Source organism: Bombus flavifrons, chromosome 7 (assembly GCF_040668555.2).
Source record: "Bombus flavifrons isolate JBK064 chromosome 7, iyBomFlav1_principal, whole genome shotgun sequence".
NCBI classification, from domain to species: Eukaryota; Metazoa; Arthropoda; class Insecta; order Hymenoptera; family Apidae; genus Bombus; species Bombus flavifrons.
The window spans coordinates 11885388-11913256 of record NC_138448.1 but is presented as its reverse complement, the minus strand read 5'-3'; the positions used below and the strand labels follow the sequence as shown (position 1 = coordinate 11913256).

Below are 27869 nucleotides of genomic sequence, written 5' to 3'. Positions count from 1 at the left end.
TTCAAATTTTCATCACAGATTTTTCATGCAACGTTCTGCGTTTTATATGCCACGATTTGGAAACAATAACGATTCGAATGTTGAACCTGACAAATTTGCATGCTAGAAATCGGACAGTTTTAATACGGTGTCTATATAAAGCGAACAATCCTTCATTGTATCGATCGGCTCGTTTAAAATGACACATCGTTTATCCGGCGAGAAACGCGCTATCTATCCCTTTGATCTGATGCCAGTGACGTTCAACAGATGTACGTGTTCCGTTACTAAATCATCGTTAAGGGGATACAAATTGCGCGCAATTTTCCAAACCAGCTCGTATATTAATCAGTGTAGAAATGAAAAGTGAAATAAAGGGAGGAACGCACAGGGAAGGAATAAAACCGAGTGATCGATGCGTTGATAAACGGAGTAATTGTTAACGTTCGCGTAAAAGCCGATTCGCATTCGATATCGTCGTTACGTATCGAAAGCCGGTAACCGTCGCGTGAAGAACAAAAATTAAAGAGGAGAACAAAAGCAAATTACTCTATAATTATCCGTAATCTGATGTCGTTCATTCTCGTTACAATCTGAACGGAATAGAAGGGATTGTCGCAATAAAGAGGCAGCTCCAATTTCCAGTAAATTGACTAAATCAACAAAAATCAACTAAAAATCGATCAAAATCAAATCGTTGCTTTAAAGTCATAGTCAATTGATATTTGTAATAATAACAAATTTTTCCACTTTTCGATACCTATAACCTTTATTTTCACTGCCAATAAATCAAATTCAGATACTGCTGTAAATATTTCAACTATCGACAAACACGCCGAATTGCTCGATCGAATAGAGTAACATGAAGGGGTGCTGAAGCTTATCGACACGCTACTGAGAAAAGGCAGTGTACTCGCGGATATTATGCAATCGAGAGAATCTCTGGCGTCTCGCTTGATGCAACAAGTGTCTTGCGGAGCGGCAAACGCGTCGTTCCTTCCGCGAAAGACTTCACCGGTTTCGAAGACCGCTCCTTGTTTTTCTAGAACGTATCTTATCGATGACAGATTGTAAACCGCCGTGGAACACTTTGCACGTGTTTTCTAGTCCACTCTAGTCGATACCAGACTACCTATATCATATATTACAACGTATATTGGAACACATTTTAGTATTAAATTCTTAAATCCTTTCCGAGGAATCCTTAATTTCCTAGCTATTCCAAATATTCTGCTATCGTTATCTAAATATTATCGTCGTTCCAAAGGTATCAGCGTTTCTTTTTCTCGACCTTACGGTCGAAAATCAAGGAGACCGCGCCTAGATCTAGCAAACAGTATCGTCACGCTGTGTCGTCAAGAAGAACGGCGTCTTTGAGAAGATTCGACGCGTTCGATCGACAGGATCCGACGAGTATATGCCCTTCGCGCGAACGTAAGGTAAATACAGCGGTAAAGCGAAATGAAACGTACCGTGCGATGGAATTTAGTCTCCCGCGATAGAGAAACGCTGCTAGAGATGTTATTACATAAAAGATAACGGGTGCGGGCAACCTACTTTGCTCGTGCAAGATTATCTTTTTACGTAACCCGTGGCCAAGCCGAAGATATTTAAAGGACTTTGTACTATTGCCACTGGTTACGGTCGTGTTTTACGAGGCGAGAGGGATGATTTGAGCGAACGAGAACCGCCAACCCGACGATGTTTAAATTTCATGCAAAACGTTTCCTGGTACGTTTGGCCGATCGTTCACCGTTCCAAGAATTTCCTCGTTAACCGGTGGTACACACCTGACTTCCTTGGTTCGAAAATCGGAAAAAACATCCTCCAGATAACGACGATAACCGTATGATTTATAGTAATTCGTGAAGTAATTACGACTTGGCTAAGCTGCCGCGAATGTGATGAGAAACAGCGATTCGTTCTTTGACTTTGACATTCCGTACTAATTATTTATCGATGTAAGTATATATATATATATGATACTTATCACCATTGTGTAATAAGGATTTATTTTTTACTCGTGAAGATTTCCATTTCTGAGTCTATTGGGAAGAAGAAGGATTAGTAATTGTTAGAAACAGATTGGCAGATAACGATGTAATAGCATAATAATAAAAGTTATCGAAGTAATAAGTGTATGAAGTAATAATTAAAAACATAGATATATAAATACGTAGATTTTAAATCACAGAATGTCGAGGATCGATTTTAAACATCCAAACAAGTTATATCAGTCGAGTTAGAAGCGATAGAATTTTACGCTAGAACCTACACCACCCACTGTACCGGGTTGAAAGAAACCACAAATCGTTCGGTCCGATAACTGTTGTATTAAACCTGCGAACAAACAAACAGATAAACGAATCGTCGACTCGTTGACCCAGTTACTATACTTTGTGGTAGACACTCGTGTGCGCAGTTCGACTAACCTGCGAGAAAACCAGTCGCATTTCTATCTGAACGACTCGACATTCCGATCCCTTGTCAGATTAAGGATAATCGAACGAATGACAGTCGTTCGCGGATCCTCTCGGTTATCTTCAACGAACAATTCGCCGATCGAAAATCAACGACGAAGAAGCATGTCGAGCAATTTCAATTTTACAGCGGAACGACGAATTGATCAAACCACACGCAGACATTCGACTTACGTAATTGGAATAATGTACAAAATGGATTGAACCAATTAAATGTAGCTATTTGTAACATCGCACCTTTTATTATGCCACGCGTTATCGTTAAGCGTATCACGTAAAAGATGCGTTAGAAAGTTGTGGTGCCGAGTCGAGACGTAAACACGCATGTACTTGACAACATACCGATTAATTTCTAATGTAATTTTTAATGATCATTCCGAGTTCGTGTAAATGTAGGATTTGCAGGTACGAATATTTCTTCGATGTTACGATAATACTTGAAAGATAGGCCATTATTCAGATAGTAGGTAGATTTATGGTTTTTGCAAAGTTTCCTTCCTCGATTCTATTATTTTCATGCTTTCTGTACTTACATATTATATCTAGCGAATAAATTCCAGGATGTCAAGAAGGAAGCTATTCCGTCCTTTAACTGTTAAACATAGTCACGAGATTGCGTTTTAAAGGACAAACACTACACTATATAAATCATAAACGATTGAGATATACAATAGAAATAAAACTATCGTCGTTCTTTTATTGCTTTTCATTATAGAAGAATTACCTACAAATACCTACAGATAAGCGCACAGATCACATAGAAAAATCGGACCAATCTTCATGGAAGAATCTTTTTTACGATTTTCTAAACTCTCCGATTTCTATCAAGGAAACGATTACTCGAATAAACTGCTAGCTCTATTCGAATGAAAATGGAAGCGATGGAAACGGGCGAACCTATTAATAAAAATCACTCGTTCCCGTCTCCTTGAGGTCTACGTGTATGCATTTCCTACGTGTGTTCAGCATGCGAACGATAAGCCGATCGTTAGTTTGCACGTGTTCCCCGGTGCACACGCGTAAGTACTTTTGATACGTGACATCACTCAGCGGCGGATTGCTCCGTCAATCGTAGCTTCCACGCTCGCCAGAACAGCGTCGGGGCTCTTCAAGGCCTGCTATAAAATTCATCAGACAACCATAAAGCCCTGTAAATTCAGCGTGTGGACGAGCGCGTGTATCGCGACGGAGGAAGCAAGTTTCGAGGCGATCGCCGTGCCGAGTACAAATCCATCGTGAAACGGTAAACAACGGCCATCCACGCGCATTCTGATCATCGTAGGCGTAACATTACGCGAACAAGCTGACGATCACGACAGGGAGTGGTAAAAGGTCGAAGGCGGCGATTTGTGCGCATTGAAATTTCATTATTTGTGCTGTATCAAATATTTTCTTCGTCTCCATAAAATATATAACTTCGATACATGTTTTGTAATTTCCATGTACATGTTCAATTTCACTTTGAAACTTCAAATCTTCATTTTTTGAATTTTCATGCGATGGTTTTATTATTGTCGGGGACATCTAATCGAACGTACGAGAAGATCTACGACAGACCTGTAACACGAACACTCAAATTCCACGATGGTTGTTATGAGCGTTCGTAGAGGAGAGCGTTCCAAGAATACACTGTTTGAACGCATTGTAACCAGTTTCTCGGATCTGCCTGTACGAACGACGTCCCGAAGATCCGAAATTTATTTCCCTTCGTAAATACGCTGACCACTATCACGTTTTCAACGTCCGATCTTTGCATCTACCAATCTTTTTCCGCAGCCATAAATTATTTGTCAATTCCGCGAATTGTGATCTTCGAAAGAGAAGATAAAATACTGATGAATTTTTCGGAAAGTATCCAAGGATCGACCGTTCGATTTTCCTCGATTTTTTCCGATTTTCGCCTGGCAATTTCCCCGTTAGGCCGAAGCATAGCGGACATCGGGATGCAATAAAGTATGAAACGAGCACAGATAATTAGTCGGAACGCGAACATGGCGTAATCGTGAGGAAGGGAAGCGAAACGGCTTTGATAAAACGCATAAAACTCGTGGTAACCGGTCGTAAGATAAAACTGTACAGTGCAGCAGCATGATAAACAATGCAAAAAGAACAGGCTTTTTGTCGGTCGAGCCGATAAAAAGAGCAAGACGATGTTGGGGAACGCGCCGCCAACAGAATCGCCACGATTCGCTAGCTGCAGATAAACCGCTAACGATACGATTACAATTTTTGTGTTAAACAGATAATTGAAGAGTTGAAATGGTACGTAAAGTAAACGCCACGAGTAGAGGATTCTTGGTATGGATTGCTGGTTTGAAATCGAATTATTCTAACGCTTCTAACGTTTGCGCGAAGTCTGTGCTCAACAAGTTGAAATTCCTGGAATTTAGATCCTCTTAGTAAAAAGAAGATCGTTCTTTATTTTTCGAAGAATCTCGTGATCCATATATAAAAAACCCAATTTCACTCCTAGGCTCTGATCTAACTTTACATTTCCTCGTCGTAAGATAATCGTTGACAAACAACGTCGTACGTTAGAAAGACAAATATTATCACTAATAAGACAAAATTATAAAGGACGTTGAGGATTGCTAAAGCGTCACGCTGGCCATTTATCGATTCGTACAGACTTCTTCTGTTTGGACACTAAATAGTTGGCCAAAGATCGTATGCAGATTTATTCGATGAAAAATAAACACACACGGTGGATAGCAACAGTCCGACAGCTGACTATTTTCGAGTCACGTTTATCCCTGGTTCGACCACTAATTTCGCGACCGGAATTCTACCGATTCGATCGAGACAACGTAAGTAGATACTACGCGATATATCACGTCTAAAACATAAGAGCACTAAGAACGAAAAATAAATCAGTAGGACCTTGGTGAAATCCTACCATTTACCATAATTCTCATCTAAGAATTCCGCTATTGTTTATGACGCATCATTGTTTACGAATCATAGAATACAACGTGCGTGTATACAGGATGTGTTCCACGTGGGGGAGACGCGATATGCGACGGTCGAGGTAAGTTAGATTCGCATTTGGCGAAATGCCCGGCTAGTTTATCGCAGCGGTTCGTATGATGTTATATCTTACGTCGTTACGCGTTCTTTCTCGTTTTATTCGACGCATACGCGCGTGCCTGTTGTCGCGAAGGATTACGCGGAGGATCGCGTGGGTGAAACAAAGTCTCTGACGACGAGCAAGAATTCCGTAAAACAAGATTACGTAATCGGCTCGTCGTATTGCAAAATGGCTCTCGTAACCGGTCATTGTGAACGAACTGCAATCTCCTTTACGCATTTCTGCAACAATGTCGATGACTCGATCGCAAGAGAAAATTTTGTCGAGATTCGAACTACAAAGCACGGAATGTTGTAATAAAATTATCATCATTATTATTATTATTATTCACGGTTATATAACCCTTTAGCATACAAATTCGATCGCAAGCTTTTTGTGGGTGACAATACTCTATTGATATTATATTTGAAGGAGAATTGCAAGCAGAAAAAGTTAATCGAATCACAAAATTTATTGGCGTTAATTATTATGCAATTAACATAGTTAAGTTGGCGAAAACTCGTACGGCGAGCTCCTTCATGCAGTAAATTACGAGTTCTTCTGAGTAGCATTGACGTATTTAACTTAAAACGAGATAATATTTCAGAGTATAAAATAGTGTCATTTAATATTTTATGCGCCATTAGCGAGTCAAATATAATTCAAGAGGCCAGAAACTTAACTGACTTGGCATGTCCAAGAAATCATAATGATATGTGAACGACATTGAACGGCCAATTAAGGATCTAAATTTTACGAGCTTGCAATACTCAATGAGAGGATAAAGAAATGTTTAGTCGACGCAGATTCTAAGATCAAACTTTTTGTCCAATTAACGTGAGATAATATTTAAACGAAGCCTTTGAAACGGTGAGCGAGAAAGTTTAATACTAAGGCCTAAGTCTAATCAATTACTTAACTTGAATCCACTGAGCTGGTACTCATCATCGATAAATAATGTGGTAGACATACAACGAATAGGAAATACGTCGATAAATAACATAGTGAACTTACAACGAATAGAAAACATACCGATAAATAACGTAATGCATTTACAACGAATGAAGAATGTGTAATGTATAACACGAGACACAGTAAGAATACATGAAAAAGTAACATCGATCCAGGATATGCAAATAACGCTCTTACATCGAAATAAGAATACATTGAACATCTTTTGCAAACACGAAAATAAATTATTGTTGATTTCACGCGTTCGTGAAACGAGAGAATTCATTTTTAAATTTATTAAGTTGTAACATATATTTGTGCTGCTTTTTTCGTTTGCGTATAAAAATAAAAAGAGGATGCATTTGCGTTACGACATGATATATCGACTAGAAATATTTCCTTCTCTCGATGAGCACTGTCAGCTCGCAAAATTATACAACGAGCGTTCACTTGCGCATGATTTCAAATCGCGAATACGTCTCGCGAATTACCTTAAAAATATAATCATCTTGGATGAGTGCTAATCGATGTAATAATTTTGTAGCGGTGGGGAACGGCGCAATATCTCGACACGTGTAACGTTGTTCGCCGAATGCGAACAAGATCAGAACACGGATCTATCATACGTGCGCCGCGTGTACACTACTGTACACCCGTCCCCACACTTGGCGTAGTTTATTTGTTGATAGATTTCAATTTCGGTCGGTGTATTTGCTAGTCGAGTCGTTAACGAGATCCTAAAGATATCTGAAATTGTTTGGCGCTGACCTAGAAATAAACAATCCTTGTTCTATGTAAATACGTGGCGTATGTTTGTTAGGTATGTATGCGCCTAGGTTCGATACAATGTGAAAGAAAGAAGATCTAAAAAGGTAACCGGTACGAGACACTATAATTTTATAGAAGAAAATTATGTACCTAAGAAGAAGGAATAAGATCGATTAAATCGGAGATAATTATGCAGTTTGGGAAATTTAGACGAACAAAATTGTACTGAATGCACATAACATTATCCGACAATATTTAGAGAATGAAACAGATCTCTACTTAAATTCTAACTCTTCATTTGAATTCATAATAATTTGAATTTGCATACACATCCGCGGTACAGATATAACACATATCCCGGAATAAATAACCATTACCCTGATAAAAAGTAACTATATTATTCATGCACACAAGTATCTATTAAATCTGAACCTTCTTCTATCCACCACTACGTTTACAAACTATAATACAAACACAAGAATCTCTTTTTGCAAACTCAGCGATTTATCTCCTATTTATCCAACTTATTTGTAATGCACGTGATTTCTGACAAGCGACTATTAATCGTTTATATTCATTTTCGATAGAAAAACAAGCAGTGTCGATTAACAACAGAAGAAGGAACGAGATGTTCGAACGACGAGCACGCATAATTAATTATTACGTAAACTTGCAACCCGTATATTCTCCACGTGAGTCACTGAGAGAGAGAGAGAGAGAGAGAGAGATCCCATGAATTCGAATACATTTGGACGATCGAATGAACAGAAAATCGCGTAAACGATTATTGTTATCGTTCGCTATCGGTAGCACTATCGTGGTATTCACCGAGCGCGTGCGTGGCCGCGTGTACGCGAAAAAATGCGAGACGAGCTGCGATTTGATTAGCAGCAATCGCGATGTAACGCATATAAAACCGGAACGTACTATACTTTCGACTGACCTACTTCTCTTGTTTTTGTACGATACGCCCAGTTAAAGACCTAGGAGCACAGATAGAACGTGCGACGATAAGTAAACGATGTCTATGCGAACACGATGAGCTTATCGTAACTCGAAGCGCTTTATTGCACCTCCTAATCAATTTTGCGAGTTGATTGGCTTTTTCTGGTTCAACCGCAGAAGGTATTTTTCTTGTAGTTTGCCCGTTTATCATTGACTTCAAGGTTTCTGACTGAGAGGTTATTTAACCTGTTAAACCATAATAACGTAGCGCATTGAATTAACGATAGAAAAGATCAAAACTGACACACTGATCTATGTAGAAGCTTATATTGTTAGAAACGTACGGTAGAATAGCTACATTTCTAAACCCAGCCCCATGACCAGTAAATGTCTTATTCTATTCGATTTAACGTTAGTAATAGTCAAACTCAGAGGGTGAACCGGTTTACCCCTCCAGGGAAAGTAAACCAAATGAAATGACAGGTTACACCAAACAGGTATAACTAAATGAAAGCTGTACGGAAATATATGCGCATTTTAGAAAGAGTCGTTCGATTCTTCAAAAATGCACTTCAATGAGCCTGCAAAATCTCAATGAAACATCACGAATTGATCATTTTGACCACCGTAATAGTTTCAGTGTTAAGCTAGATATTTAATTAAAGTAGAATAAATATCAGAATCATTGCAGAGAAATTTGAATACCAACGATATCGTTCGATAACCGGTAATACCGTACAATAGTACTGTTTCGTCGGATGAATCCTTGCGTAGTCCGGAATCTTTCCCTCGATCGAGGGGACACTGGCCACGTCAACACAATTAAGCGGATCGCAATAATCCTAAGGAACTGTCATAAAACGAAGCTTTTCGATTTACCGCTAAAGCCGTCAATTGGCATAAAGCATCTTCGAATCAAGAGGTTCCTTATGGTTATTGCTCCATCAGGTAAAAATTGGGGGAACGTGGGTTTTCCCATGTTTCCCAGGATTCCACCCGCAAATGACCAGTGGTGGGGCGATCATCACCGAACAAGAGTTTTCCTTTGCAACAGTATGGTCAGCGAACTTCACTGGTTCATCATCTTTAGAACAGTCAACATCTCTTTATCGGCTTCACATCCTTAGATCATTCACCTACTTTACTTATACCTTACGCACCAGCGTAACTATCTTTTCTACAAAGTTGTTGGAAATATATACTATTTGTGAACTGTTAATCAAGCGTTATACTCATTAAACTACCTCTATTATCCTAATCGAAATAGGAGATCGATCTGTTCGTGGCGTCGATTATTTTAATCGTAACGGGAATTTACGACTCCTGTTGACGCGCTTCCTCGCGATCGCGCCTACCCGCGATTGGTCGATTAAACAAGTATCGTTCATCTGAATTTCTCTTGTGAAAGATATTCAATCGGCATGAAGATTATTAAATCTATCCAATCTTCGACAAGCTTAAAAACGAAGAAATTTGAACTCAACGTAAGATGATCAATAGGCAAGCTCGAACTCATCTTTCACGAAGATACTTTGATCTCCGTGTTCGAATAATCGGTTGGTGAACGTCAATTAGCAAAAATCGATTAAAGTTACGATGTATTTACGCGTTCACGTATTCTCATGCGAAGGCATTGCGATAACAGGGCGTTTGACCCCGGTGTATCGCGGCTGGACTATAATCCACTATATGACGTAGTTTGGTATTACAGTGAAACGCTGGTCGTGCAACGAGTATTGTGTGCGGAGCGGATTTACGCGCATACCGTACACGCTCGGCGAGTGCAGCCTGTACCCGGCATCTAAAAAAAATCTCCACGCTTGATAACGAATAGGGGACACAGTTGAACATGTGACGATGACTGGCATGGGTAATTGGTGATATCCGACCATCGTTTCAGCCGGACTTCACGAAGATCAATGCAATTATGCGCGCAGTGTCGTCGCCTGGATTCCATCCACGAACAAATCACCGAATATCGTTCGATTCGAATGGCGAGATCGTCGAATCCTCGAGAACGATCGTCGAACACTTAAAATCCAGTTCTTGGTTTGTTGCATTAATAACGCGAGATTCCAACAAAATATAGACAACTTGAGATATTAATATAGATAAAAATATTCAAATATCCAAACTTTTGAATATGTAATTGGCAAGATGATAATCATAGTGGTTTAAGACCGGACTTTTTAAATTCGCATTTAGTCGCGTATTTCGACTTCTGATTAATTATGATTTTATTCTTTAAGATTTCGATAAAATGTGTATTTGTGAATTTTGTGATTTTATATTTTAAGATAAGATACTCGAGATGCTCTCGATAAAATTACCAGTCACGAATGTTTTAATAACAAGATAAATAAAAGAGGAATTTAAGTGAATTAGCTTCTATCATAAACGATACTTCCACTCCGAAAATAAACTTGTGTTCTCCATGAGTAGATTAAGAAACGTTGACGCGACACGAACTAAAGAGTATCTTGGAAAGTCAAGCGACAATATTCGACGATTCTCGTGGGATGTGCGCTGACATCGAGAACTGTCAACAAGGGCAGCCGGTTGTCTGACACAATTACTGATTGCCAGTTTAGCCGAGCCGTCAGAGCAGAGGGTCAATCGAACGATTAAGTGCCCCTTTCACGAGGTCTTATCGAATTTTTCCTACATACGTCGATGAAACGACCCTCTTTCCCGTCTCTCTTCCCCCAGAATTCGCGATACTTTCTTTTTCCTGCATCGATACGCTCGCGGTACCATTCTGCACGCAGCTCGTAACGCTTTTATCAACACGCTCGTCAATAAATCGTCGAACCCTCTTCCAATGATAAACAACTCGATGAAAAAATCGCTGGCATGCGACTGCATCTTTGCAAATATACAATATCTGGTAAAAGTTTCGAATTATATCGTTAGTCAATGAACTAACTTTATTTTTAAGTACCAAAACGAAGGATTTGATTGGAGTGGAGTAGGTTACGGCTAAATTTGAGTTTCGATTAGATTCGGGAAAATTCTTAAAGTTAAGATTGCTATTTTTACAGATCGATAAAAGAATTCTAAAATAAATTTTAATCCTCAATTTTGTTATTAATTTAAAATTGCGGATATCAACGAAATCCTCTTTTAGTTTGATGGATCTTTGTCTGAAGATATCTCCTGAAGGTAGCAGAAATTTTAGTATTGCAGATATATAGAGAAATTTTCTTTAATTTGATAGATCTTTGTCGAAAGATTTGACCAAAAACTATACAAACTTCCAAGACTCGTAGATATTAATCGAAATTTCCCTTACATTGATTAATCTATATTCAAAGACTTTACGAAAGCAGCGGAATACCAAATAGACATTGCCTTTTGAATTTTATGATTGTATGCAATAAATCTAAACTTTTGGCGGGTAGTGTAACATAATTGAGGCGGGTTCGACGGTCATGCGACAACGAGGGAAAGACGCATTTTCTTCAAGTTACATACCACTACATCCGAAGATAGCTAGAGTGCAGAGTTTGTCACAATGTGATGATATGTGTATGAGACATTACGAAACGACGTTTGACTCGAGGTTTTTGCTTCGAGTGTCGTTTCAAATCTGAACGCGCAATTGTTTATTCTAAGTAGCGCGACAACGATGAGACATGTCTTGCTCTGATAGAGGCCACTTAATAAATCCAATCAACCGACTGTCCTTTATTCGAACGACACATCATGGTGGAGGTTTCAGTAAATGCGATCACAGAAGTCACTCGTGACCTGCGCAGAAAATAACGCAGCAATATTATCATAATACGAGATAAAGCGATGTAACACGTTGCATCTTAAACCTTGTCTAGATTACTACTCGAGTCAATCGAGTCAACGTGTATAGCGGATTCCACAGGAGAAAATAATCTAAAGCATAGAATAACTCTGAAGGTTTTTATTCGTATCACGTAAAATCAATACTCTATCAGTGTATTCTAAAAAAATATACAAAAGTGACGTTAGAATATTAGAAGAAAAGATCGAGAACTGAAAGAAAGTTCTCCTTTTCCCAGTATGAAAAGAGAATTTGTATCCAAAAAGAATAGAAAAAATGTTCAATGTTTTCTGACCAAATCAAATGTAACATCCACGAATATTCCGTCGCACCGTGTATTTTCCATTATCAAATACAATAAAGACACAAATCAGCAGAAACGTTAGTCTACTGTGAAATTGTTCAAGTCGAGAGTATTTTGGCGAATGTTAAGAGTCCATTTACTCGAAAACAAAACGCCAGGTGAAAAAAATGTATTCTATATTTTCCTCAAAACTTGTTTCTTCTCGTGTAAAATCATCTATCTGTCGATTGTATCATTAGCTACAGGATACTTTATATAACGGAATGTGATCGTCGAAAAACGGTATGATCGAGATCACAGACAGCATGGATGGATGATCGACCAACCTTTGCATAACAATCGACGCGTGAACAACCTCACGTTCAAGGAAAGATATGCCGTTTCGTTTGCTCGTGTGCGTCGTCCTCGCGTGGCTAATTATAAATAAAATGAAGATAAAGCTCGCGGTTCAAAGGGTAGATGCGGAGAAGAAGGAAGGAAGAGATGGAGCGGAAAAGAGATAGCGTGCGACAAAACGCATTGCGTGGGTGGTGTTACGCGTAAATACGCGAGGAGACGCGAATGGCGACGAGACGACGTGATGAAATCGATTAATCGCCAACTAATTAAGAAATCAAACGCTGTACGCGAGAAATAAGAAAATCCTGAAGTTCGATGTTTCTATCTTCGAAGATAATTGGAAATGAAGGTGGCACGCGACGGTCGTCACCTTGAAATTTGCATATCGATATTTGCATTCGTTGTATATCGAATATTAAGGTTGTCACACGAATGTAAATTACATTTTCACCGAGCAAACGAGGAAGCAAGAGAATAAAAGAACTCGAAAAGCGTTCGAGACGATGCATACGTCATTGGCCATTATCCTGCGCTATTTTTGTTCGCAGTCGGTTAATAATTAGGCGATAACGTATGCGAAAGATGAGATTGATGCAATTATAGATTATCGAGGTCGCGATTAATATGTCGCGCACCGAACTCGATCGAAACTCGGATGCTTCCTTGACTCTGATATCAACCGACGAAGAATCGTAGAATTAAATTAACGTGACCATCTATGAAATCCTTGAAAGCCTAATAACAATTCTACGCTCTATCACTGCGAGCTTAACACCTCAACGTACGATAAACCAACGTTGTAACCTAAACTCACACAGTTTATCATCAGCAAAATAAATGTGAAAAAGAAAAGGATATTCTTGGTTAATTGCTAATTTCTTGCACCAACACTTATCAACATAAATATACATAACCAACGTGTAAATGGAAATTGTCGCGCTGTCAGAAACCAGTTATGTTTATCGATCCCCACGAAATTGCGTTTCAACGAAATCCACCATCGAATGCATCGCTCGAGTGGCGTATTATCTTTCGAACGACGTGAAACGATGTCGACAATCGGCACAGAAAGTCACCCCATCGCGAAACCAAAATCGAAAATACAACGCACCACCTGCGTATCGCGTGGCGTCTGATGATATCATTGTTTTGCAATGTTGCATCATGTGGCTGCCTCGCATAATTCAATGCAAACAACATAATGCTACGACGAAAAAATAAAGATATCTCTTCGAGAGCTTCGATGAACGATAGATAAATCATAGACTTGAAAGACAAGCGGAAGAAGAGGTCGAGGATCCTGATGTTGAGCGTTATTCAGATTAAACCAGTTCCTTGGGTGATTTTTGTATCGATTGTTTAATTTATTCTACTTATTGGCCAACACGGATGATCTCGAAATAAACGAGATTTAATACGAAGCAATTAATAAAACGTTACGAAATATTGGAAGAAAATTTTCATTTCGATCGAGAGGGGACATGAAAAATGACACGAAACCAGAAATAATATCAGATTAGCAACTGCTGTTCCTTTCAATCTTAATTAACACATCGTCTGCAACCTTATTTTTACTGACGTCGTCTACATGCCGATTTAGGTTCATGCACCCTCTTTCAGGTTTGTGTTTTCACAAATTCCAAAAAATTCTTCGAAACTCTTCCAACTTTCTAGAATATCATCGAATAATTTATTAAATTGGTATATGTCATTTTATTCTTTTTCAGTAAGACGAAATTTATACAAAACACGAAAAATGATGAAAAATGACTTAAAATTGCTGGTTGAAAACGACTTAGTATCCAGATGAAGCGTTAAGTAGAGGTTCACGGTAGTGTACTTGGACGATGCTTAAATTTAAATAATTTGACTAATTTCAGCCAGGCTATAGCGTTGTTTTCCTCTCTTGTCATAAAAAAGCGGATCCTCCTCAAGAGAGAATATCGTGTCCTTCGCACGACTCGCGAAACCGGCTATTAAAAGTTCCACATTCGTTTTCTCGAACGGTGGTGGCCCTCTTCCTCGTACCCACGCCTGTGTATATAGCAGTATATACACAGAAGAACGTGAACGGGCCGTGGCCGATTGCGTGATCTCGACAAATAGAATAACTCGATCTGGGACGCAGAGAGTCCTGCTGTCATGCCGGTTTGGCGCCACTCGTTACAAACAGAAGCACGCGCCACGAGCAGAACAAGGCGTCCAAGAAAAAGGCAGGGAAACGGGTGGGGACTCGACAAGAGGCTCTTTATCGAATTTCGACGCGGAACACGAAAAACGCGGCGGGATTTCAAAATTTCTCTTGTCAAGGCAACCGGCGTTCACATCTTCGATCGCGACATTTCGTGTTTTCACGGGTGTCGATTGGACGAGAACGAGAGCGTTCCATTGTAGAATTCATTTACTTGAATCCATCGGACATAAACAATTCGTTTAACCGAAATTCGACGAGTTTTCTCTATGTCTTCTGTTCAAACTATATTTCTCTTCCCCGTGCTTCTGTCATTCATGGGAAAAGATTTTACATTTAGACAAGCGAATTCAATCAACGCCTAACCTTTATAATAAATATCTCGCCATACTCGTGGTAATGATTCAGAATCAAACACAAAGTTTAATCTCAGCTTTGAGTTTAATTCCAGTTACAAGTGTTACAGATCACTGAGATAGCAAGTTTATGGATACAATATTTCAATACTTTTCCTCAAACATCGTAACGAAGTCGTAAATAACGTTGACGTGTATATTCAAAAAACAAAGTCACGAGACAAGAGGTTAATTGGTTACTAACTAAAATTTCGTTCAAACAAATGAAGTTTCGATAAATAAATAGCATTTCGCTCTATGTACTTGTTTGTTTCGTACGTGTGTATATACCCGTTTGACGTCAGAAAGAGTTTTGATTCTTTACTATTACACTTGCTAGCAAGTATTTTGAAATATAATTCACTCGATCAAAACGAGATGGTTCGGTATCCTCGTCAATGCCATTAACACACTTTTCTTATCTCAATTTCTGGTAAACAAGAGAAAGCAGAAAGCAGTTGGAGTGAGAGATCGCTTATTTTTGTAATAGCTGCAGACACGTGTCTCCCGAGGCAGGGAAGAAGAGAATCGAAAGCAGATTTAGCTCGAGCATCGAACCAACAGCTTTCGGAATAACAAAATATCGAAGCTATTAACAGAGCTATGCGGCAACATTGGCAATGTATTTCGAATTTGACGAATTATGTTGATATCACGCGTTCCTTTTGTAAATAAATCGAGTTACGAGTGCTCGAGTAAATAAATTATCGAACGAATATTGCAAAACGTATTCCTAACCGTACGATGACCAAAATTAACGTGAGAGCCAGTTGCATTGGAAAATGCTTCTCCAAGTATAATGTAGTCGCGTGTGATGAGATTGTACGACAACGAAATCATTTTCGATAGATACGTCAGCTAGAAAACAAATTCGCTTCGCGAATTTTCGAGAACCACGGAACCTGAAGTCACGCGTATAATTTTAACGTGTTTATTTAAAACTTGATAATAACAAACGTGTCGTGAAAATCCCTATTTATGGTACATCTGCGAAAGAATGCACGGTTAACTCGTTTCGATTCTAATACTTACGGCCTATGCAACGGAAGAGGAATTACTTAACCTCTTCAGGGTCGAATTTATTAAGATCAGAAGATAAATGTTTTTCTTATTTCTCTGAGAAATATCGCGTATTCTACATGAATATCGCTATAAAGCATCGAGGTTAATTATTCGTGAAACGACTCGGTATACATTACTTACGATAATTTTCATTGTTTTTCGTCAAATCATGCTTAAACCAGGCATTAACATATCCATTGTTTTGCACATCAGATATTCGTTCTAATTATTCTTTCATATCATATGATTCTGTTACAGACTACTCGTAACTAGCATGAATTTGATATGTCTAGTAATTATAACAAATTTCTATATATTTCCGTCTGTTACAAACCTCTTGTTAACTTTGTGTAAATTCTAGTGAATTATTCGTGAAATTCTACTTAGACGAAGGAAAACATCACTCATAAACAACAGCGATACGGCGCACAACACGTTAATAAATTATTCAGCCATACTTGTAGCCAAGAAATGCGACTTAGTTACAATTTTCTAAACCACCCACTTCCTCGTCGGATTTTCTCACTCATCCTATCATACTTTATTCTTATGCTATCCTTAACCTAGTTACTAAGTACTAAGAATCAACGCTAGAAATTCTTCCTATTCTACAACTATTATTTCTGCCAACCACCCCTCCTGTTAACCGTCTACTTATTACATCTTTTAATCTCTGCTATTTCCTTCTACCACTTCTTTCTCCATCTTTTTCCTTACTTTTTCTATTTTCCTTAACTATTTCTCCACCTGTTCCTATATGTTATCCTTCAGAATCTTTTTCACGCTCGCTTTTATTCTTTCTGCTCCTGTGCAGTCCTCCACCAGATGTTTCAACCTATCGCTATTCCTCTCGCAGATTCTTTCCTTTTCCGGCCTCCAATATCTATTCCCCTCTTCTACGTTCCCACATCTCGCACTAGCTATAATACTTTGCTTGCCCCCGCTCCTTTCTTCTTTAAATAGCGCGACATTCTGACGTCTTGTATGTACAGAGCATGGTATAAACAGAGTATTTGAACGATATTTAAATCGACGTGTTTACCAGTATCATTCAAGAGGTTAATAGAACAGGTAAATTATTCGATATATCAACGATAGAATATTATTCGACGCCTATATTGCACGTGTAATAAGCACTAAAACGAGCCGCAATAACCTGATAGTTTCAATCTGAATGCAACTACGAGTAATTATCATGCGTGTGCTACACGGTATACATACATACATACATAGCGAGAATACGCAGAGATAGAACGATCGACTTTATTAGCGTCTCGTTGCACTAACTTCCAGTGCGCTCGTCACAGTGTATCGTTGCGAGCAATCTGTACGTAAAGCGATCGAATATCGTTCCAGATGTGCAACACCGTATCATAATCGTACTCGAAAAATTTCCTCCGCCACAGTTTATAGAACGACACCCTTCAACAACGCTCGTTCATACGTTCACACGTAGGAATTCGCATATGTACATGTTAGAAATTTCAGAAAGTTACAATAAAATGCATTCGATAATTGTAAATACGACTTTGTCCCAATAAATAGAATTCGAATAAATGGGCTTCTATTATTATTCATTTCATCCGCGGATCATAGTATATTTATTCACCCATCGATCATTGAAAAAAGATTGTTCGAATACGATCTGCAGAAAGTGTTGGCAAAGCCTGATCACCGTATTGAAAAAATCTATTGACTATGCCCACATTTGGAGACATCTTCAAACGCGATTTTCGTGAGAACGAGGCCTTCAACGAACAAATTTTACTCCACACTTGTAGACTGCAATATTGCGCATGGTATTGTGTTATTGATAAACAATGAAATCTAACATTGCATATACTCGTCTTGTTTTCTCACATTTTCACCCTTGGTCGCCCAGAAACTCGGCCGATTGTTCCTTGAGCGAGCAAAGACGCGAGACACAATAATGAAACGACGCAGAAGTGGTTCATTGAACACAAGTGTCCCGTATAGCTTGTGTTACATTTATCGACTGTTCAATTAATGTTGTGTTCACGGAACAGACCCGCATAGTGTTTATCATTTTGCCTCTAGTCCGAGGTCAGTTTTCCTCGAGGTGCACCTAATAATCGTCTATATTTATCGCCGGCTAAAAGACACGTGGGCAACCTGAGAAAACCGCAAACAAGCGAACACCGTCTGCATCCGAGCAAACATTCGTTTTGCGTAAGCACGAAACGGCTAACCGTGAACAGGTACTAAGAGAAACGATCTATATACCAGGCCATCGCGTCATTCAATAATAATCGGCAGAGGTATCTGATCGATCGTAGGTAGCGATATTAAAGCACTAAATTGCTACAAGTAACCAACAAACATCTATTTATAACCGCTTAATTCGATCACATCAATGAGACGCTTGTCATACATGATTCACGATCATTCTATAATTATATAACGATATATCGACCGTACAGACGATAGAGCATATTACAATGCCCTTTATGAACAACCTACGATTTTCTTTTTTTACTTTTCAGACAACGATTGACGATCGCTCCAACAGATATCGCTTGGCGCTTCGGTAAACCACGTGTGACCAATTTACTATGATTTTCCAGAAAAAGACGCTGTATCTGATGAGCGATAAAAATCGCTACTTTTTTATAATTCTATTCTTCGATCGTCATCATCCTTTCGGGCCTTCTATTTTTAACGAAACTACTAAATATTTCTCCTCGTCAAAGATCAAATCGAAGTGGTCTTCACCAAAGACCGATCGATCGTGAAAATTTGCGATCATCGTTACGCAAATGATTATCTTACATATTTATTAATAGCAATCGCCATTTGGCAACCACTGTTACCTATCAAGACCAACCATGTACGGGTCGTTCGTGTGTGTGTCGTGTTATTACAAGATTAATAGGCGAGCACCGCGTGGGGTTGTTTATGCCGATCTTTAGTCGCGTTTGTGCGTACACGCGTTCTTCTTCAATTTGCACACAATGCGCAAAATCGAGGCGTCGCGACCAACCGCCAGCGCTCCGATTTGAACAGAGCCGCAGGATCCAGGCCAAAGAATTGTTGGAAATAAGGAATAATTATTAAAGAAGGATGTCCCATTTTGCGTGGTAATTATTCAGAGGAATTAGTTAGGAATTTCGAGGATCAAGCTTAAGGACTGTAGACGATTAGGAAAACAAGGAGTGGTACAGTGAAGTTACATAAACTTTCTAAGGAGCATGTTTATAATTTGAAGAGATACTTGCTAACTCTGCGAGAATTTCGAAGAGGACTTAAGCGTACTTAATAGAATATAAATGGAGCATGCTTTGCTCGTAGCTTTATTAAGAATCGGTTGCTAAGAAATACCTCTTGAGTAAGTGATATCGACACCCTTGCGTTTATTTCTTCTTTTACAGAATATTTAAGTCTCATCCGTTCGCTGGTATGACACTGCGTCAAATCCAAGATAATGAAAATTGTACGTAATTTCTACTAATTCCTATACTCTTTCTTTGTACCTGTTCTATCTAATTCTTACCGAAGAATTGAAGCTAAAGTTGAAGTTGAAACTCTAAAGTTCGTCGCAAACATATTCTCCTCGTGTCCAAACCATAACCCGTTTCGCGATTGTAATTTAATATTATTATACGCTTAAGGTCAGGATTGAATCATCGACGAAACCTATCAAAATCGATCTCTCTATCTGGAAGATACGAAACTTCCTGAATCCCTGCAACAACTTCTTTCGATCGTTCAGTTCAGACATTTACTTTCACCGAAAAGTGGTCGTTCCTCTCTCAGACTTTGACGCAGAGTAGAAGTTCGAGCTCCTCGATCGAACCACGACCTCGATGCTTCGCTGCAGCAGGCGCAGACAGTCGCTTGAATATGCATGCAAATTCCATCCTGTATATAACGACTATCTGGCAACCGGTCGGCCAATCGGTACAAGTGACACAGATATTTTCTTAACCTCTAAAGGCACCTACGGCCGGTTCTGAGCGTAGCCAGTCGCGCGCAACACCGCTCGCGTACATATGCAAACGCGGCTGTTCTCCGCGACGGATCTCTCGCTAGCGTGAAACGATTATGCAAGATCGCGCGCGCGATTTAACTTTCAAGGGACACGCATAGTATCTTCGGTGTCTTTGTATCGCTGCATACACTTTGGCCAATAAATAATAAAAAATATTAGATGACAAGAAATTGTATAAGTTAGATCAGCATTAGAACCGATGTATTTCGATGGTTGAAATAAGTAGCCTGAGATATTTCGAAGGCTGTGAGAACTTAAACATACAGTACATATATGTAGTTCAAGGCTTTCTTCCTAATGCGAGCATTCTAATCTTTAGATCGAATATGGAATAGAAGATTTATTTTTCGTATCTACGATCTTAACTTACCGCTAAATATGAAAATATATAGAGGCAGGTTTTAAGCGGTTCCAAAGTGATTCGATTTCGATCGATGTTCAGTTAGTTTTTATAGGTTTTCTCGAATTACTAGCAAGTGGAAGGAAGTGGCTTCTTATTGCAGAAAACCGTTCGATTATAAAGTTGAAAGGGTTGTATACCACGTATAACCCTAAATACGATTGCAACACTGGGTATCGCCACTGAATGCTTGAATTTACGTCCTAACTATATCTGTTCCACTAACCACTGCGTATTATGACTTCGTAGTTACGACCGTTTCACGCGTCGAGGCTGATTCCTGTCTAGCGATTCGGAGCGGGGTCATCGAGCTATTTCGCACGTTTTCCACGCGTGGGCTCGAATTGCGGATAATCCGTGGGATGGGAGATTCGTCCAACGTTGGATCCAAAAAGAACGAAGAAAACATCGAATTGACAAATTCTGGATGGTCGTTCAAGCCTACGGCGTAGCCTGCCGGGGCGAGCAACTGTCGCGTCCGTTGGCACGAAAACTAGGGCTTCTTCTAAATTCGATATAATTAGCGACAATGTTTGCTGATTTCTGTCTGGTTTACTTTACTAAGTGCCAGCTTATCATGACGGCTATTGTTGTTTACGACAAATTGTCCGTCTCGAAAATGAGCTTAAACACCAAGAAAAATTCTTTCCTGGCGCCTACGTTATGTTTATCGCAAAATTTCGAAATATTTTCGCGTAACCGCAAGAATTGAAAATAATTAATCGCAAGTACTAAAGATTTTCCATAACTTGGTAGGTGAATGCTTGATCCATTAACGGTAGAACTAGAAGACGTCGAAACGCCTGGTATTAGAATTGTAATTACTTTTCTGTTTACAATTACTTTGCAATTACTAGCTGGTAAGGGTAAGTAGTTTTTGCCAGTACTGATGTTTACTTCCATCGAGATAGAAATACGATTGCATATACTTATTTATTTTTATCATATTGATTTGCCAATTAATTATATATAGCACACCTAGATACATAATATTAAAGTACTAACGTTAATCGGATCTAATCGGAAGACAATGTAATAATAGGTGACGAGCTAATTTGCCTTCCTTGACGAACGGGTTAAATTTGAAGTGTTGTCTGAGAATTATAAATTGATTAATGGAAACACGCTTTCCTTCCGTGATTCCTTCGCTATTTACATCGTACCGTGTACGAAGGCGCCCTGTTTCGAAACACCGTTGCAAAACCGAAATTTTGGAATAAATTTCATCATTTCTTCTAAATTTCCTCGAGCTCAACGACCGATTCTCGGCTGCCAAAACGCATTAACCCGAATACCGGGAAACTTGTTACGCGAAAATCGCGTGAAAATCGCGTGAAGTTCGCAATCAAGCGATCGTTACGCGAAACAGCTGGCGAACGTGCATCTTGTTTTTCTTTCTATTTTTCCTTCCTGTAATTTCGAAGAAAACGCAGCGCAGAAGAAACGCGGGAACAGCGATAAAAAGCAGCGGAGAGTTCGATGACCGAGTTAAGTAGATAATGAGTAAAGTCGTCGTGGAATTGGAGGGAATTATTCCGCGAGCTGAATTGCATAACGCGGTGAGGACGATTACGCGTGGTGTTGCGCAGGTCTAGGTAAACGTACGCAACCGCGAGGACGTTAATCGTTTGGGAAGATTACGATCGATGTGGTAAACTGTTCTTACAAGTTTTCAGCTTCATACGAATCAATCGATTGCAACGATCTTCATAAATTTCGACCTTAACCTGTAATCAGTTACAGCGCTATACGTCAACTTTCACGATCCGTTGAAATCTCCAGATAAAAATTTTTAATCTGAACTTGCGAGTATTAATCGAAGATTAATTTAGAAATTTAATAAGAAATTGCATAAAGATCCACGGTCCAGAACTCCTTCGCACATTACCTGAAAGCGATATAATATTACAATAATGTCTATAACGTTCGAGATATTCCAGGATCCCATAGTAACAGTATGAATAAAATATCGCTTGAATAACTTGATGGTGCAGTTGGAAAAATGAGAACTGAATTATACTTTTGCTATATATACATATGATATATATATATATATATATATATATATACATATATATATATGTGTGTGTGTGTGTGTATATGTATATGTATGCGGATGAAAATATTCCTATGAAATGTAAAGTTCGAACAATTCACGGAACAGCGGAAGAATTTGTCACGTTCACGTCACAGTCCAATTTCTCCGGGCTCTCGAAACATGTATAATTGGAAACGTTCGTAGAACTCGTTTCCGGAGGAAGAACGGTGGTCTCGTTGTTCTACGAAACTAATTCGGTTTCCGTCAAACGGTGTTTTCCAAGTAATCGAACACCAACGATGCTTGGAAACGACGACACGGAAAACAAACAAGAGATAATGTATGTACGTACGTTTCTCGATCGAGAACGTTATTTCATTTTAATAGAACGTTCGATCGAATTCGTTTCGATTAACCGAAGAACATATACATAACAGGTAAGTATGGAAATCACCGAGAACATCACGATACATATTCATATAAAAGAAAAAAGAGATAACTGTCATAGCAGAATCATTTACACTTTTTGTATGGCATCTCATTAATGGTATTAACGTGATAATAGTCACGTAGCTATTTCATCGAAATACTCGTTCTTTGCTTAAACTGCTCTCTGCTTTCATCAATGTAATTCGATTTCGAACGAAAAAACACAATGTCCTGACGCGAAATATCGGTGATGTAACAGATATAGTATAGAAGATAGGAAGAACGCTTAAATCAAATGATAAACCGTGTCTTTTCTCACGTGTAGCTCGCCGATCGAAGGAGCGCACGTTGTTTCACAATCAATTATCTTAATGATTCGTTTCCGCGTGGTTCCACCTATGTTCTGTCGATTCAACGTGCACGACGCCAGACTAGTTTTCTCGGTAATCGGTCAATTTTAAAACACTTCTAGAAACTGTAGCCTTTGTGAGAGAACTATCCGAACGAATGGCAAGCTGATCGTTGTAATAAAATATTAGGCCACTGACCTACTAACAAATCGTGGAACGATACGATCACATGTAGATAAATCAGATCACGAATAGTTCAAGCAACATTTCACTCTTGAATTTCTCTCCGCTAACTTTTACTTTTGTTAAAAAAAAAAAAAAAAAAAAAATTGTCTTCTCTAACATTTGAGTGAACGAAGGATTATATAATACGCAGGAGACGTTGATAAATTTCTTCGAATATTTTTAGATTAGTTGGAAGCGTATAACAGTAAAAAAATTACGCTTGAATATAAACAGCTATCAAATAGATATAAATGAATATGTGTGCGTATGGAAGGTCAATTCTACTTAAACGTACTATATTTGCAACTGTTCGCTATAAATATCGTCAACAATAAACTACGTATTAATAAATGGAACGTATCGACCAAAGATTAATGTATTAATGAAAAAACACCTGCGCACTTTACCAAAGTTGATGGACGATCGAAAAGACAAAGCAGGTGCGATTACAAGTCCAAATAAGTAACCTCGATAAGAAAAGGCTTTCGGTTTCTTTCTTGTTTTTGAGTTCATAAACCTGTCGTAAACAAATTAATAAGTCCATGTCAGTAAATCGAAATTATAAGATCGATCTTATCGATTGCTTGATGACTAGAATTACTGTGCGTTCGAGGATGCTTAAGAACGGGGTTCGGTGTTCTGTGTAATAGCCGATTAAATGACTCGAGAAGCGGTGCATCGAGATAGGCTACATTCCATGCTCTAACTCGCGAATGATGAAACGGGTATTAAGTTCGTACACAGGAAGACGAGGCAGGAGCGATTGGCTCTCGTGCAAGTTTGCATTAGACTAATTGCTCCTAATACCATCCTTTCGCTCTAATACTGTCGGAACAAAACTCAGCAAAACCGAACAAAACGATGCTATATGGAGATTCAATGGACCTATTTAAATCCTGTGATTGCTACGTCTCAAATGCAAGCAACCTTCACTCCATAATGGATGATTATTAGGGTGAAAAAATGTTAGAACGGAACCTGTATGTCGACGATTTTCCAAGGACTATTCTTCGATTAAGGTTAATCACAAATTTTACAATAAGATATATTCATGGATTAAAAACCTAAATATCGAATAACTAAAAACTTAAATATAACGTGCACTATCTTAAGAAAAAGAAAGCTACAAACTGTACTACTATCTAACGCAATAATTCCTAATCTCTTACACAGTAGTATAAGTAAGCCAGTGTATCACTTTGATACAAAAAATACAATCCCGTTTGTAATAGCGCGCCGAAAATAATCCACGAAACAAATTCAGGGGCATGCGCGCGCAGGTCAAGAGGCGCGAGAATAGCTTTCAAAGATGTTTACCAGCATTAACGACGATCGTAAGCCGCATACTTCTGCCTCGAGACGTTCTTAATGGTTTCACGTGTATCTTTTTCACGGAGATTACATAAGTCTCTTTGCGTGAGCTTAATTCATTCACGAACAGCTTATTCGTGATTCCAGTCACGTAGCACTTTAATTCTGCCTCGAATATTTAAGCCACCATAAAATCTTGTATCTAACAATTAACACGGACTCCCCTCGAACGTGATATCGCTAGATTTATACGCGATATTATACGATATTAAAGGAAACAGGCGAATTTTAGGGCGAGATGAATATCCAAGTTCGATGGTTAGCACGATATGAAATTACTCGAATACGTTCGAGCAATTACAGAGATATTCATCATTTTAAAAACGAAAAGATCTCAGATTTCACTTACCCTGAAGATATCGCGATTAACGTGAGATAGGTGAATGGGAATTCGTTGGTAGCACTCACCTTTTCATCGAGGTTGTTCAGATCCGGTAACTGAAACAAAAACAATCGAGTCGAGTTAGTCCTACAATCGACACCATTTTGCAATGGCTATTACGAAAGAGGGTTAACGTTCTATCGTTTGAAATTCTTATACAATAATAATATTAAGGGTCGTAGAGTAGACGAGCGGGAGAATAGCGTTACCTTAGTAGGTGATATGAATGTTGTGGGTTCACATGTTGATTAATGAACATTAACGAATTATGTATGTACATACTAATTAATTTTAATCGCGATGCGAGCACAACAACAAGCTGACACACATATGACCGTGAACTGGAGAACGAATTGAAATTCACGCGAGCAAGCGTCATCCTGCCATCTGTCGACGAATTCGATACTAACGTTTCCGTGAAAAACGAGACGAAAGGCTACGTTACCTACGTAAGTGCCTACTTTATCTACACACGAGTTTGGTCGGTCGGCAGATGCCGCCCACGGTACATGATTTTTTTTTTTTTTTTAGTCGCTTGCAAATTGAAGGAAATTGAAGCCAATTTGCAGCAATCAGCTGTCATGCTTGAATATATTCCGCAAGAGACTGTAGATAACGTGCAAGGATTAATTTAACGCTTGATACGTCAACCCATCTAATTAACCTTCATTATCTTCGTACGTGTCCCGAACCGAACGAAATAACGTGAAAGCGAAGAAGAAGGAGAAATTTCCTTCCGTGAGACATTTAAATAAATTGTTTTACAGCGATGACTAGCTCAAAGAAACTTCATGCAAATTTCAACAGTATTGAAACGAATAAAACATTCTCTCTACATTTGAAATTCATGAATTCCTTCGTCATGCGGTAACGGTTATAGTCTCACGACTTGTTTTCTAATTCGAAAATAAATTATCGTAATATCGCTGAAAAGCAAGACAGCCGCGAAGACTCGACTTAATTATGAGATCGTCGCTGAGTCCCGTCGGGACACTGTTTAAATGTCAAGATACACGCGTTAAGAGACCGATCACGGCTATCATATTCTTTCGCGCGTTCAAATTTCTGGTTCACCTCGATCCAGATTATCCGACCAAACCAATGATTCACTTCGATATGGAAATAACTGACACTAAATAATATATTTAATAACCTTGCCCGCTGTTGAAACATGATAACTCTCTTCGAACTAGGGAAAGACGTTACGTAAATGAAACGAGAACGTCTTTGAATTATACTTGTACTTCGACTTTGTCTTTCGGCTTACATCTCGAATATTCGAGAATTTTTAACTCTATCGTAATTATCTCATCGTAATAACGTTGAATACTTGATAACAAAAAGAAAGACCACAAAACAAAAGTCGTATTAGAACGTCAGATATGAGAATCGATGAGTTGAGACTTGAAAGATATTTCGGAGGTCTCTGAAGGTCATTTCACGGTCAAGTATATATTTCCACAATGATATTTTAACTGAAACCGAGAAAGAATATCAAGTGCATATTTCGCCTTGAAGATGGCTTTAGCTATTCGAGTCTTATAAATGGTAGGAAGGAATGCATATCAGTGAAATCTGTTCAAACATTTACACTACAATCGATGCGTTATTTACCCGTCTTTGTCTGATACTACTTCCAACGTGTACCGAGAAAATAACACGACGTTTACAGCTGTGTATCGAGCGATACTCTACATAGTACATCATCAAACAATGGCATCTAGTTCTACGAAATCGAAGTTGGCCATTGTCAATGATCTTTACAGGGCTTTCATAATTCTACCGAAACGTTTCTTTTTTAACTTGTTTGCTGTACAGTCAATGTTGAAGAAACATCGATCGTTATTATTATCACTGATTGTTTCCATAAAATAGAGACAACGTGGCCGCCTTCCGGAAATTGCTGGCTAAAAGTACGGTCACCGAAATCTGCGCTGATCTCGCGCGTATTCACGAACGAATAAAAGAGAAGCAGCGAGAACCGCGATGTATATTTATGCGATCACGTTAACTGGGAAATTAAATTCTCGCGAATTTCATCGAGGTTTACGAGGTGGTGCGAGAATTTCACGGTCAGACGTCAAAGAGCAAGCAAGGGTTTGGACAAAATTTACACCACCTCTTTCCTTTTCACTTCGGTGACTTTGTCCTCGTTCCAAGTGACGTTTATTGGCTTTTTGCGGGAATATCCCTGGAAATGATTAAAATACCGATGTATCGATAGAATGCGATCCATTAAAAACAAAGGCGCTTCTTTTGACTTACGAACCCAGCGAGGGTAATGCGTAAAGTCCTAACGGTGATTTATCAACGTGTGTATTTATCGTGTCCTACGTCTATAGTCTCTTTGATCTTTTAAACGATTTCAAGAGAAATTTCCAACAAAAG

The 27869-nt window shown here is 38.8% G+C and overlaps 1 protein-coding gene and 1 long non-coding RNA gene across 7 annotated transcripts in view; one reads left to right on the top strand and one right to left on the bottom strand.

Moving 5' to 3' along the window:
• Sesn (Sestrin) overlaps positions 1 to 27869 on the bottom strand; it is a 147269-nt gene that overhangs the window by 72524 nt on the left and 46876 nt on the right. For all 6 annotated transcript variants that reach the window (XM_069117478.1, XM_069117479.1, XM_069117484.1 and 3 more), the window contains one exon: positions 25508 to 25537. In XM_069117478.1, coding sequence (XP_068973579.1) covers positions 25508 to 25537 — 30 coding nt within the window. The remainder of the gene's footprint in view (positions 1 to 25507; positions 25538 to 27869) is intronic.
• LOC138181722 (uncharacterized) lies at positions 11364 to 13973 on the top strand. The gene is made up of 3 exons (XR_011173585.1): positions 11364 to 12448; positions 12530 to 13651; positions 13698 to 13973. It is a non-coding gene; the product is annotated as an uncharacterized LOC138181722 (long non-coding RNA).